The sequence below is a fragment of the Podarcis filfolensis genome (assembly GCF_964270895.1).
Source record: "Podarcis filfolensis genome assembly, chromosome: 10".
NCBI classification, from domain to species: Eukaryota; Metazoa; Chordata; class Lepidosauria; order Squamata; family Lacertidae; genus Podarcis; species Podarcis filfolensis.
The window spans coordinates 13,356,705-13,365,761 of record NC_139612.1 but is presented as its reverse complement, the minus strand read 5'-3'; the positions used below and the strand labels follow the sequence as shown (position 1 = coordinate 13,365,761).

General features: G+C 49.8%; 1 protein-coding gene across 1 annotated transcript; it reads left to right on the top strand.

Moving 5' to 3' along the window:
- Window positions 1-177: 177 nt before the first annotated feature.
- PIM3 (Pim-3 proto-oncogene, serine/threonine kinase) lies at window positions 178-6,350 on the top strand. Its single transcript, XM_083575359.1, has 6 exons — window positions 178-968; window positions 1,552-1,661; window positions 1,834-1,884; window positions 2,365-2,728; window positions 4,034-4,210; window positions 4,541-6,350. Exons 1-6 carry the CDS (start codon window positions 884-886, stop codon window positions 4,723-4,725), a joined length of 972 nt encoding a protein of 323 aa, XP_083431485.1. The 5' UTR covers window positions 178-883; the 3' UTR covers window positions 4,726-6,350.
- The last annotated feature ends 2,707 nt before the right edge of the window (window positions 6,351-9,057 follow it).

The window sequence follows — 9,057 nt, the reverse complement described above, 5'->3', positions numbered from 1 at the left end:
GGGAGAGAAGTCAGCCGCAACCCCCCGCCCCACCTCTCGGATCTACTCCTAGCGGCGGAGATCTGGGGTTAGAGGGTGGGGGCGGGGGAGGACACCCGCGCGTCCCTACCGCCAGCCAGTTCCCCCGCGGAGGGATATTACCGTAATGTGCGGGTGCGCAGTAAAATATCGAGAGTTAAGAAGAGGCGGCGCCGCGGTGCGAAGGGTTCAGAACAGGCGAGCGCTGCCGGGAAGAAGCTGAGTCGCTGCTGCTGCTGCTGCTTCGGAGCTGCGCGCCTCCCTTGCGGCGCTGGATTGACTTCGGAGCCGCGCGGGCTCCAGCCGAGTGGATTTTCGTCTCGCGTGGGATCCTTTTTTTCCCTCACCCCCAAAAAACCAACAACAATTCGTGGCTCCTGGACCAAGCAACAGAGATCATTGTTTTTCCTTCTATATTTATAATAAATATATACATATATAGGGTTTTTTTTTTGTTTCTTTTCTCTTCCTCTGTTTTCGTCTGGGATTCTCTGCTCGTCTCCGGGAACCAATAAATTTTTGGAGAGGGTGTTTTCTTCCATCAGAGAGGGGAAAAAAAAAAGAGATCTGCAAGATCCCTCCCGCCACCCTCGACAGCTGCTTACAAGTCGCGATCTCCGTCTTGGGAGAGCCTCCGTCGCTGGCCTTTCTCAACTGCGCTCATCAGCTGCTTTTTTGGGGGGAAGGGGGTGTCGTTCAGCGTCCTCCCCCTTTTTTTCCCTCCCCTTCTCCGTTTTCTGCCCATTGACTTTTGACAACCTCGAGGGGAGCGGGGGGCGTCGGATCTCCGCATCGCGGTGGTGGTTCCCCCCTTTTTTCTGCCCCCACCCCACCCTTCCAGCCGTTCCCCCCCTTTTTTTGGAAGATGTTACTCTCCAAGTTCGGATCCCTCGCTCACCTCTGCAACCCAACCAGCATGGACCACTTGCCCGTCAAGATCCTCCAACCAGGTAAACAACCCGTGACATTTGCTTCTCCTTTTTTCCGGGGGGGTCGGTTTTATTTTTATTTTTTCCCTGCGCGGGAAGAGAGAGATGTGCTCTGTAAGCCTTCTGCGTCGCTGGGGCTGCGGCAGCTTTTCTGACCAGGATCTCGGCAGTGGGGCTAGATTTTCTGCTATTTTGCGGGTACAGAAACACACCCGATTCCGGATAACCCAGTTCTCGCGGTTGGGTTTTATGTGGTTTTTATTTCACCCCACCCCACGTCGGGGGATTGGGTTGGGGGCATCCTTACCTATCAACATGGCTGGGAGTGGTGGCGTTTGGGGAGAATTCCTCCCGAGGATGGCAGAGGCGAAGGACACGTGAAAACCCCTTCCCCACGTCAAACGGGCTTGTTTGCAACTGGATTTCCTCCCTGCTGGAGTTTGTGGTTTGGGTGATTTCCACTTGCGACCTTTTCATGGGTGGCTCTTGTTACCAGGACGGTTTCGGTGTGTTGTGTGTGTTTTCTCCCTGGAGTGCCCTCAGCGATACATCCAGACGTCGCCCCCTTTCTAACCCCCCTTCTTGTTTCCTTCCCGCCTCTTAGTGAAAGTGGAGAAGGAGCCGTTCGATAAGATCTATCAAGTGGGCTCCGTCTTAGGCAGCGGGGGATTTGGCACCGTCTATGCCGGGAACCGCATCTCCGATGGCTTGCCGGTAAGACGAGACTCCCGACCACGAGGCTTTTGTTGCTGCTTCCACCCCCGCAGCCCCCCCTCCCACCGTGCGTGGCTGGAAATCCCAGCCACGGCCCCCCCCCCAGAGCGAGGCGGTGTCCCCGTGCCACCTGACCGACCCCCTAACCCCCTCTTTTTCTCCTCGCCCCCAGGTTGCCGTCAAACACGTCGTGAGGGAGAGGGTGACGGAATGGGGCACGATTGTAAGTATCCCGAATCGCAAAAAAAAACCTTGTGCTATCCCTTGCTCTGCTTCTCCCCCCCCCCTCTGCCCCCCCAACTGCATTTATCATGGAGGGCTAGCTATTGTTTTGTGGGGGTCCCCTTTCCCCTCCCTCCAGGCTGCCGCCGCCGCCACCATCTCCTCCTCTCCGGCCTCTGTTATTGTTTACGTTTTTTCCGGGGAGGGGGGAGATTTGGCGGGGTTTCTCCTCCTCCCTCCCGCCCTCCCCTTTTGACTGCGGCAGGAGAGAGAGCAGTCTTTGGGCTTCCCCTTCGCTCCAGCCTCTGCTCTGCTGGAGTTTCCATTTGCAGGAAGCCCCGCGATTGGTTTTTTCAGATGGCCAAGAAAGGGGGGGTTTCCCTTCCTTCCCCGCCTCCCCTTCTTGATATTCCGAAAGCTTCATCATGTCTTCCTTTTCCCCCCCTGTCTCCCTCTTTCCTCCTCCTGCCGCTGCTTTCAGGGTGGAGTCATGGTACCCTTAGAGATTGTTCTCCTCAAGAAAGTAGGTTCCGGGTTCCGCGGGGTCATCAAGCTACTGGACTGGTACGAGCGGCCCGACGGCTACTTGATCATCATGGAGCGGCCCGAATTGGTGAAGGACCTCTTTGACTTCATCACCGAGAAGGGAGCCCTGGACGAGGAGACGGCCAGAGGCTTCTTCCGACAGGTCCTGGAGGCCGTTCGCCATTGCTACAGCTGCGGCGTGGTCCACAGAGACATCAAGGATGAGAACCTCTTGGTGGATCTGAGGACAGGGGAGCTAAAGCTGATCGATTTCGGCTCCGGAGCCCTCCTCAAGGACACCGTCTACACAGATTTCGATGGTAGGCTCCCCCTCCCACCCAGAACCTCTCAATCTCTCTCATTCCTCTCTCTCTCTCCCTCCTCTCTCTTAGTCACATTTTTGCCACCTACCACCAACGAGATATTTCTGCTGTAGCAGCCAGTAACAGATCTGGCAATTAAATCCTTCGCACCAGAGGCGGCTTGTGGGGGGGCGGCGAGTTGCGTAGGAAGAGAAGCGATTCCAGGCTGTGACGCAGCACTTTATATATAATTATATTTTTCCCTCCCCTGTCTTCGGAAGGATAAAAAAGGCATTTTCCTAGAGGGCGGCATGTTTACGGTTGACTCAGGCGTTGCCTCTGCCAACCTTTCCATCTGTGACCCTCTTGGGTTTATATCCCCCCCCCTTTCCAAACCCACCCACCCTTCCCCATTTCTCTTTCCCAGACGATGCTTTAGAAAAACCCTGCATTGCAGATTGAGGAGGAGAGAGGGAGTTCTCCCTCCCTTCTTTCAAGTTAAAAGGAGACTTGGCTTCTCAAACTTACTGTTGCTGTTTTTCCCTTATGGGTGGGGAAAGGGGTTTTTTTCCCCCTCCTCCCTGGGGCGAAAGGGAGAGAGATATCAATGGGGGCTCCTTCCCTGCCCGCCTCTCTCTCTAGTCAGCTGCAGCATTTAGCATCTGTTTGTTGTGAAACCGGAGCCTCCTGGCCATGTGACCTTCTTCATCACGAACTGAGGTTTTTTTTTTATTTGGTATCCAAGTAACAGCTCAGTGCAGAGGGAGGGCAGTTGCTAGCAACCTCTTACGCAGAGAGGCAGATTTCTCTGCTGCTTAAAAAAAAAGAGAGAATTATCCTCATTGATTTATTTTCACAAGGAAAGTGGCCGGTTTGAACGGGCTTTTGGAACCGATCAAAGCTGATTAGCTATATATAGCAAGCGAGACCCGAGTTTCACCTTTTTTTCTCTCTGTTTCCCTTCCCTCCCCTTTCTCTTCTCTCCCTTTGTCCTTTGTGTCTATTTTTGGTGCGGTGCTGCAGACGCCACGTGCTCTGGGAAAGCGAGCTTTATGTTAGTAAACAGTCAGCTGATGGAGATCTGCGCTATCCGCTGTGAGGGAATAGAACCACCTCGGGGGCCAGATTAAAATGTGACCTAATACTAGGCATGATATAAGCTCTAGAATTTTCCAGCCTACGTGTGGCGTGCGTGGTGTGGATTTTTAAAAACAAAAACGGGGCTCGTTTTTTAAAAATATACGCACATACGCCCAGGTTGTTGCACGATCTCGACGGAAAGTTCAGCCAACGTAAAACAAATCTCGCCGTCTTTTCTCGCAGGGACACGAGTATACAGCCCTCCGGAATGGATCCGGTACCACCGGTACCATGGGAGATCCGCCACTGTGTGGTCTTTGGGCGTCCTCCTATACGATATGGTCTGCGGCGACATCCCCTTCGAGCAAGACGAAGAAATCTTGAGGGGGAGGCTATACTTCAGGAGAAGAATTTCGCCTGGTAAGTGAATTGTCGGAGGAACGCCCCCCGCCCCCCGGCAGTCGAAATCACAAAATTATCTCCCAATACTTTTTTAATTTTACCGGCAAACCGTTTTAACTAGCCAATTTTATCACTGGCCAAAACAGACGTTGACCATTGATCACGTTGTCAACCGAGATTAAATCGATATTGTTTTGATCTCTTATCATGGGGCCCCTAAAAGGCATGGAGGGGGGGCCCTCTCCCATAAGCCATTGCGAATTCTTGGCCTTTTTGTAATCTGAAAACAACCGCATGGGACCTTAACCCCTTTCTCCTCCTCATTCGCCTTCCTTTTTTGCATTTCAGAATGTCAACAGCTGATCAAATGGTGCCTTTCGCTGAGGCCTTCGGACCGGCCGACCCTCGACCAGATCTTTGACCACCCCTGGATGCACAAGTCGGACGTCGCCAAGTCAGAGGATTGCGACATCCGGCTACGGACCATTGACACGGATGTTTCCAGCACAAGTTCGAGCAACGAGAGCCTGTGAAATTGCCGAGGACCTTGCGGCGGGAGGGGCGGAGCCACGAGAGGGGCGGGGCGGGAGGGGCGGAGACCAGAGTGCTGCTACTGCTGCTGCCATATGTAGGAGGGGCTAGGGGAAAAAAAATTGCATTCATTATCCTGTAGTCTGAATCTTTGTCGGAGGGACTTGATTTTTTTATTTCCCCCCCTTTTTGCCGGTTTCTGCTTTGGAACGAGAAATTTCCTTTGGAAACGCTGTTGTTTGGGAGTTTGTGGGGCCAGTACTTAGTCAAAGACTGTCCTCTTTTTGTTTTTTTTTTCCTTAAGGCAAAAGCAGTGACCTCTTTAAAAATAACACGGTGAAAACCTTTTTGCTCTCATAGAGCCTGGACTAGATTTTATTTGCTTTTTTGAGTGCCTTTTTGAAAGCTGCTTCAGTGGGACTTCCTTTTTTGAGCTGTGTATGTCCAAAGAGGACCCCGCGCATGATAGGATCCTGTTCCCTCGAGCCCCGCTGCAAAAGGTGCTTGCGGAGAGCAACTTCTATGATGCCCTGGGAAAACATGTTCAGTGATTGAATGAAGTAGTCCCGTCCTCTGGCGATGGAATACTTGAACACAGACATTTCACTCCTTCCCAGTCCCCTGTCCCGTCCCCCCCCCCGTGCCCCACGCTTTTCCCCATTCCCCCGACTCCCCCCTCCAAGACGACCTCTGCTGCTCCCCACTCTGTTTCCAATAGGCTGCACATGTTCTCAGCTGTTTTATCAGGAACACTCACTCAAAACTTCATTTCATCATCTCTTCCACTGGGCACACAAACACACACAAAAAGGCCCCTTCTCAACTCCCCCCAACCTGCAAGTCTTAAAAAAAAAAAAATGTATGTATGGGCATGTTAAATGCACAATCAATGCAATATTCAAGGACTTTGTGTGTGTGTTTTTTTTCCATACCTGTATAATGTGTTTCTGTAAATTTTTGTTCCTCCTCCCTCCTCCCCATGTATTATACGGTTTTATTTATTGTCTGGAGTTTAGAAGACCTCTCACAGTCTCAATCTGTGACTATATTTATTTTAGCTAATTTATTTGTGTAGAATTATTCCAACACTGTGCTTTTTATCTCTCTTGCTCCTGTGACAGGAGTGGTTGGTCCACAACTAGTTTTTTGCATTCCTCTCTTGTCTCTTTCTCCATTTTTTGTTTGTTTGTTTTTTGTTTCAAGAAGAAGAAGAAGAATTAAAAAGTCTGACCATACCTGGTTTTTGGGTTTTTTGTTTTTTTTCATTTCGGGTTGGAAGATGGAAAATTGTACAAAGTCTAATTTAAGGGAACTAGAGTGACTTTAAAAGTTAGTCAGTATGCCTTTTTGTCTGGTATTATTTACATACCAGAACTGTAAAGTAATGCTGTTTGGAAGGGTTTTAAATTATTGACATTATACAGTCTTTGTGCATTGGCTCTGGAAGGAAGCGTGGCAGAGTCATAAACCTTAATTTATTTTAATAGCCGTGTGTTCTGTGATCTGGTTGCATTTATGCAACTTGGATATGAATTTTCTCTCTCTCTCTCTTCTGTTTAACAGTGTGAAATGTATGGAGATCATATTTTTTTATACAGGTATTTCAATTAAACTTTTTTGTAGATAACCGTGTGGCTTCTTCCTTTTGAACTCAGCTGTCCAGATACCGGTGGTTCTCGGTACAATACTTGTAAAGAGACTGCAAGGGAACCTTTGCCCCTCCATATCCTAGAATAATAAAATAGCAGAATTAGAAGGGACCACAAGGATTACCTAGGAATCTTGCCCAATGTCCCTGAGATTGAGTCTCATGCTCTACAACTGAGCTATCTACAGTCCCTGCTGAACTACAACTCCCATCAGCCTTAGCAAACAGGGCCAAGAGCCTGGGGTGTTGGGAGCTGTAGTTTAACAACATCTGGAGGGCCAGAAAAGTTTGCCACATCTCCTAGAGGGTGATGGGAACTGGGCTACAGGCCACCTCACAAATGGCCGCAAGCAAATAGCTTGGCCTGATGTTACTGTTTCACAATGGCTGCCGCCAGCACTGCAGGCCAGATTACTCTATCCTCGCATGATTTCAAGCAACGGCATGAGATCCTCGTGTGCCTTTGCCTTCACAAGTGTGATGTCACCTGAAATCAATACACACTCACTGGGCTGCACATAAATACTTCTCCAACACAACAGGTTGCCATACTTCTCCCTAGTGGGAAGCCCATTGGGGCAGCTTGGTAGCCCATGGCCACTTGGTTAAATCCCATAAGTTGTTCCCATGCTTGATCCTTCAGAGAATCTAGCTTTACACAGAGTCAAGACAGCGGGTGGTATTTGCCCCACCTCGCTCCCACAAAGGAAAAGCAGGGATCTTAAAAACTTCCCACACAAACAGCGAGAGAATGGGTCTGTTAGTACTTTTTGCAAACGCAGGTGCTTTTTTGGGGGGGATGCCCTCAAAAATGCACAGAGGAAGAGTTCCTGGACACTGGCCTGTGAGGATCACACAGGGTTCCCGGACGTTTGACGGTCTATTGATCCGTGTGCCACCACTGTGATTGCTTCCCCGCTGCCACCAACCCGTTTCTCTCGGGTACACACGGAGTCCAGACAGTTGTTAACATTAAACCAAATAAACAAGTTTATTTCATAAGCATTAACAAATTTATGGTTTCAGATAATTTTTCTTGTCAGTTTCTTAATCTAGTTTCTTTACCGGCCTTGTTGTTTAGTTGTTTAGTCGTGTCCAACTCTTCGTGACCCCATGGACCAGAGCACGCCAGGCACTCCTGTCTTCCACTGCCTCCCGCAGTTTGGTCAAACTCATGCTGGTAGCTTCGAGAACACTATCCAACCATCTTGTCCTCTGTCATCCCCTTCTCCTTGTGCTGTCCATCCTTCCCAACATCAGGGTCTTTTCCAGGGAATCTTCTCTTCTCATGAGGTGGCCAAAGTATAGGAGTCTCAGCTTCAGGATCTGTCCTTCCAGTGAGCACTCAGGGCTGATTTCCTTCAGAATGGATAGGTTTGTTCTTCTTGCAGTCCATGGGGGACTCTCAAGAGTCTCCTCCAGCACCATAATTCAAAAGCATCAATTCTTCAGCGATCAGCCTTCTTTATGGTCCAGCTCTCACTTCCATACATCACTACTGGGAAAACCATAGCTTTTACTATGCGGACCTTTACCGGCCTATACCTTCCTAATAACTTCTAACTGATTATTCCAACTGTCTATCTGACTCCTCTTAACAGATTCTCTCACTCTCTTACATCAAACTATCCCAACCCACAGACTTATCCTCCCTCTCTCTTCTCTAACACCTGACTGACTTCTTCACAACTCTAACTCCAACTCCTCCCCTTGGGTTCCCACTTGCCAATCACTTCACACTCATTTAACCCTTTCCTTGTGACCCAGCATGATGTCACCTAGGAGGGAAACGCCACATGGCCCCTCAAGGGTTGGTAGGTTTCATCCAAAGTCGAACCTCTGGGGTACCAGCTCTGAAGAGACCTGTCTTGGCACTGTGTCTGGAGGTTTCAAGTCGCCCAGTAATTTCGGTCGATGCGTTGAAATTGGCGGACATGACACACATGGGGTTCTCAATTTCAGGGGGGCTACTCCAGTTAGTGGGCTGCAAATGTTTATAAACGCTTTCCCTTTTTCAAACAACCACCTTGCACGACAGGGAGAAGTCTCCTTAAAACCCTTCCTTGTCACGCAGGCTTTCCATATGCAAAGTTTGTTTATCTATCTGGGCGGAGAGACAGGACAGGTAGCACGTGCCTTTCCAGTACATTTGCAGTGCTCCTGAAGAGATGCTCATATTGGTGGTGGCGCTGTGGGTTAAACTACAGAGCCTAGGACTTGCTGATCAGAAGGTCAGCAGTTCGAATCCCCGTGACGGGGTGAGCTCCCTTTGCTCGGTCCCTGCTCCTGCCAACCTAGCAGTTTGAAAGCACGTCAAAGTGCAAGTAGATAAATAGGTACCACTCCAGCGGGAAGGTAAACGGCGTTTCTGTGCGCTGCTCTGGTTAGCCAGAAGCGGCTTAGTCATGCTGGCCACATGACCCGGAAATTGTACGCCGGCTCCCTCGGCCAATAAAGCGTGACGAGCGCCGCAACCCAAGTCGGTCACGACTGGACCTAATGGTCAGGTGCCCCCTTTATCTTTACCTTTAAGCACTTAAAAGTCTTGGAAATTCTTCGATGCCCTCATAGAATAGCCCTCAGTTGGAATTATTAGTGCTAATCCAGCAGACCTGTTGATACCTTTATGAGGCTTTGAAACACTGGAGTTCTTTCTTTTATTTCTTACAAAACTAAATGGCCCGAC

What these genes read in the sequence shown, in the direction of transcription:
- PIM3 (XM_083575359.1), top strand. Translation starts at nt 884, where the DNA reads ATGTTACTCTCCAAGTTCGGATCCCTCGCTCACCTCTGCAACCCAACC. An exon ending in CGTCAAGATCCTCCAACCAG is followed by an intron (nt 969 to 1,551) that starts GTAAACAACCCG and finishes CCCGCCTCTTAG; the next exon opens with TGAAAGTGGAGAAGGAGCCG. An exon ending in GCATCTCCGATGGCTTGCCG is followed by an intron (nt 1,662 to 1,833) that starts GTAAGACGAGAC and finishes CCTCGCCCCCAG; the next exon opens with GTTGCCGTCAAACACGTCGT.